The 5,175-nt window shown below is 36.6% G+C and overlaps 1 protein-coding gene across 1 annotated transcript; it reads left to right on the top strand.

Annotated features, from left to right (window-relative positions):
- Positions 1 to 586: 586 nt before the first annotated feature.
- Positions 587 to 1,129, top strand: LOC102591593 (60S ribosomal protein L37a-like). The gene has a single exon (XM_015309627.1). The coding sequence runs from the start codon at positions 656 to 658 to the stop codon at positions 905 to 907; it is 252 nt and encodes an 83-aa protein (XP_015165113.1). The 5' UTR covers positions 587 to 655; the 3' UTR covers positions 908 to 1,129.
- Positions 1,130 to 5,175: the final 4,046 nt, after the last annotated feature.

Raw genomic sequence — 5,175 nt, 5'->3', positions numbered from 1 at the left:
AAAAATCATTTATTCTTCCCCCACTATGGCACTACCCTCTCCTTTTTCGCCATTTTCATCACCTGACCAAATTTTTTTTTTCTTCTCCACAATTTACTAACACCTATTTAGCAGATCTTGGCCACTGATTCACCGCGAAGGGAGAAAGCGGACCTGCGCTCGCTGGAGACCTCTGAATTGCAGTGGCGTGATAGAGAGAAGCAGCGCTGGTGGTGCACGCCACCACTGTTTCACAGTAGAGTGTGAGAGAGAGGCGATACTGGCTAGTGGAGAGGAGAATGAGGTTGGTGAGGGTGCGGTCATGGCAGTGAAGAGGTTTTTCGGTCAGATTTGGTGGTGCGGTGGCTTAGGTTGTTGTTTTTGTGAGGGTTGGAGGAGGAAAGAAAAATAGTAATGGTGTGTGGCGGAGATGAAGACGGGTGAGGGAGAAAGTATATGTGATTTCACAAGCAAAAATGGCGACGACGGCAGCGATGGCTTTCTCCGGTGATTTTGGTCGTGAAACAGTGAGAATTAGATGTATGGAATTTCACTTTAAAAAATGCCAAAAATAAATTAAAATGTTATTATGTTACGGCATTCTAGGGTTTTGTTGCAGCAGTCGCGGTGTCTTTCTCTTCCAGCAGGTGTCAAGGTTCTTCCGTAGCTCGTCAAAATGACCAAGAGAACCAAGAAGGCTGGTATTGTGGGGAAATATGGTACCCGTTATGGTGCCAGTTTGAGGAAGCAGATCAAGAAGTTGGAGGCCACTCAGCACAACAAGTACTTCTGTGAGTTCTGCAGAAAGTATGCCATCAAGAGGAAAGCTTTTGGTATTTGGGGTTGCAAGGACTGTGGCAAAGTGAAAGGTTGTGGTGCTTACACATTGAACACTGCTAGCGCTGTTACCGTAAGGAACACTATCTGAAGGCTTAGGGAGCAGACTGAGAGCTAGTCATTTAGCTGCTACTTAATTTAAAGTTGAAATTGATATAGTTTCACTGTTTGATATCTTGGTTTTGCATTTAAAGAGTTGTATTGTCTACTGTTTTTGAAAATTTTGATTTAGCCTAAGAATTGGAAAAATATTCCCAGTGTGACTTGTCCCAGATCTTATTTTCTATATCTTATCAAGTTGAAGTTTAATGGATTTAAAAAAAAATGTTATTATTTTACATTTTATTAAATAATTTTGGTTAATAATTTTAAAAAATAGTTATGAAATAAGTATGATATGACATTAATATATCTGACGTGGATATGACATGTCAATTATATAAAGGAGAGTGAGCTACACACATGGTTGGAGGGGCTTAAAAGTCTCATTTTAATTGAGTTTAAGGGTCTAGCTGACAAAGGGGTAAGTAGAAGGGTTCAGAATACAAACTGATACAAGTACAAGGGTTCACCATACCATTTCGCCTTAATTAAACAAAGAGAATTTATACTGCCATAACTAAAGAATTAAAGTGCAATAGCCGATTATCTTATTAATTTTGCATTTACATAAATAGATATGACTTCTAATTGTTTTTACTATTTATTTAGATAGTTAATTAGATTTTAATCTAGTGTAGGGGTAAAGTAGTAATCCAACTTTACACTTTAAAGTTTTCTGTGCATTCCACATTTATTCCATATTATTTAATATAAAATTTATCTTCCAAATGATAATTTTTTAATGATTCACATATTTTCCTATTTTTATGAGTTTTTAAAAAATAAACAAAAAAGAAGACGAAATCAGAACATTTAAAAATAATATATTTTGAAGTTGGAAGATCTTGTTAGCTTGATGATACTTTCATGATACATATAATACTTTAATTTAAATATACATACCTACCCAAATATATATCTATATATAAAGATTTGCATATAGTAAAAATATTTATCTCATAAAAATAAGTAACTAAATAAAAAATAAAAATTACACTACTACACCCTTCAACTCAGCACCATTTTAAATCATATGAATTTTCCTTCGACTAAAATACATAAATATTTTTTTCTTAAAAAAAGTAAATAAGTAAAACGAAAGGAAAATGTTTATATTTATAAATCACATGAAAAAATTTAAAGTATAAGAAGAAGAAGAGTAGAATATTAGAAATATTTTGTTGTTGAAACATGAGGGGAAATCCCTCTATTTATAGCCAACAAAGGGTAGTATCAAGTATAAACAAGTACTTATGTGCCTTATCTGAAAAGTCATAGCCCTTAGAAAAAGTGACAATCCTTAAGTCACAACTTGTCGAAAAAATCACAACTCTTTGGAAAGCCACAACTCATCTGAAAAGCCACAATCCTTTATCATATCTTATCGAAAAGTCACAACCTTTTGGAAAGGTCACAACTCATCAGAAAAGTCACAACCCTTTGGAAAAGTCACAACTCATCAGAAAAGTCACGACCCTTCGAAAAAGTTACAACTCATCGGAAAAGTTACAACCTTTCAAGAGAACATATGTTATTCAAATAGATATAGATGAGTGTTTTAAGTAGGGGTACTATAGTAATTTAATGGTTGAACCCATCGGTGGCCCCTAAAGTTGGCACTAAGTTTCACTTAGTCACCTCAACTACGATTAAGTAACTAGGGGCAAGATACAGACTTTAGAGCGTCAAGTCATACACAAACCGGAGTGACTTCACTACCTGAAGAAAGAAAGCTGCTTCGGCAGGGTCGAAGAAGACGTGTAAGACACTGAGGGGCCGGGGCTTCTTTATTGTAAGGCGTCTAGAAGCCCAATTTTTGGCGATGTCCATTTTAGACACCTCATGTAGGTCTGTGTAGACAGTGAAATTTTATTGATAAATCCATATTAAATTTTGGATTAATCCATAAATTCATGATATATTGGCCAAGTTAAATTATTGGTTAATAAAGTCGGATTAATATTTAAGTCAAAATATATGACTTAAATAAAGTCCAAATCACATTTGGGTCAGTCCATTTAGTTGACAAGATGAGCCCAACTCATGTTCTTCAAGCCCAAGGACCAAAATTGCTTGGACAAAAATACCCCTAAAACCCTAGCTCAAGCCTATATAAAGAGGTCTTCATAAGACCAGAAGGAGAAGGAAGAAAAGAAGAAGATACATAGAAATACATGCAGAATCCTTGCTCTTCAGTGGTGATCTGCAAGTCTTCCGCATACAAAGAAGTCTTCGCTCCAAGTGTTGAGCCGCAAGTACAAAGAAGTCTTCACTCCAAAAGTTGAGCCACAAGTATTCCATCAAATCAAGAACATCATTGAAGAGAAGAATCAGGGGATTACATATCTTTTCTTAAAGATTTTATAAAGATTGTAACCTTCGCATAAATTCAAATACAAATACTGTTGTTTGCTTGCTATTTTCCTTTCCCGTTTGCTGTATTTCAGGATTGAAACTTTAGACGCTTACAAATTGGCACGCCCAGTGGGACAATCTTTACCTCTCATCTCTTCTCTTCAAGAAAATCAAAGTTCAAAAACACTGAGATGACTTTCAAAAAGATCAACTCAAAATTTGCATCTGCATCTATATCCGCATCTGCATCTAAATCTCGATTTGCATTTGTATCCGCATCTAGATCTGCATCTGCATCCGCAAAAACTGATGGATCCAAATTTTGCGTTGCTGAGGAAAACATCCTTGATATTACTGCGGGAAGCATGAGACCTGTCACAAGAAACCAAGCCAAATTGCTACGACAGCAAGCCTCCCTAGTGTCGTCTGAATCTGCTGCTATTGTCTTTGGTTCATCTCCAAAATGTGTAAAGTCTCCACCAAAAGCCACAAAAGAATCCATCGCTGAAATGGTCGAGAGGGTTCTTACCCGATTGAGCCTATCTATATCCAACAAGACGTTCGTTTCAGCCGACAATGATGTCTTAAGCACAGGATCTACCCCACACAAAATGTTTGCATCTTATGTTTGGGAAAATCAATGTTATTCTCCATCACCTACTATGATAATGCACACGATGGTGGTCGAAACTTCTACCATAAAAGAAAAACTTGCATATTTGACGAAAGAAGTTGAAGACCTATCAAAGCACATCAAAGGTCAAGACGTCCAAATTACCAAGTTGACAAACATGATGGAGAATATGGAGAAAAGAGAATTCACTCAATTATGTGAAAATCTTCATGAAACTTAGGAGAAAAGAGAGTCCTTCACAAAACAAGAAACAATCATCAAAGAGTTTCAAGTGTTTGCCGAAGGTCTGATTCATGTTGACAAATTGAAGGATTTCATCAAAGAGGCTATCAAAGATAAATCTGAGTCCACGTCCAAGTTTTCTCTCACATATGTAAATCCGTATTCCCAAAGAATTGATGACCTAAAAATACATGATGGCTATCAACCTCTTAAGTTGCAGCAATTCGACGGTAATGGAAATCCAAAACAACACATAACACACTTCATCGAAACCTGCAACAATGCTAGAATATACGGTGATTACCTCATCAAACAGTTTGTCCGCTCCCTTAAGGGCAATGCTTTCGATTGGTACACGGACCTTGAATCTGGTTCCATTGATAGTTACAAACAAATGGAGAAAGAATTCCTCAATCGCTTCTATAGCACAAGGTGTGTTGTGAGCATGATAGAGATTGCAAACGCCCGTCAAAGAAATGATGAACAAGTCATTGACTTAAAAAATCGCTGGAGGAGCTTGAGCCTTAACTGCAAAGATCGCCTTAGTGAAACTTCTGGGATCGAAATATGCATCCAAGGTATGCATTGGGATCTTCGTTACATATTGCAAGGCATAAAGCCTAAAACGTTTGAAGAACTAGCAACGCGTGCTCATGATATGGAACTGAGTATGACTTCAAATGGAGATCAGGAGTTGTCCAACTTCAAAACTTACAAAGAAAATATAATCGACATTGAGGATGAGGACAAGTTTTCATCTGAAACCGAAATTGAAGAGTCTATGTAAGTTGACATGCTCCTTGATGTACGAGCCTAAACTGCAAATCATAATGGTCATCGACGCACGAGCCTAAAAATGCATATCATGAAACTCATCAAATTCAAGCTAAATTTTCAAGCTCTAAAGCTCCTCAAATTCGAGTTAATTCTTCAAATCAAAATACTCATAGCTCATCAAATTCAAGCTAAGTCTTCATGGCGTAAAACTCATCAAATACGAGATAAATCTCCATGTCGTGAAGCTCGTTGAGTTTAAGCTGTCTTCA

This window comes from Solanum tuberosum, unplaced genomic scaffold, assembly GCF_000226075.1.
Source record: "Solanum tuberosum cultivar DM 1-3 516 R44 unplaced genomic scaffold, SolTub_3.0 scf00001, whole genome shotgun sequence".
Classification (NCBI taxonomy): Eukaryota; Viridiplantae; Streptophyta; class Magnoliopsida; order Solanales; family Solanaceae; genus Solanum; species Solanum tuberosum.
This window is presented reverse-complemented; position numbering and strand designations above follow the sequence as displayed.

Coding starts and splice junctions, on each gene's coding strand:
- LOC102591593 (XM_015309627.1), top strand. CDS start 656: ATGACCAAGAGAACCAAGAAGGCTGGTATTGTGGGGAAATATGGTACC.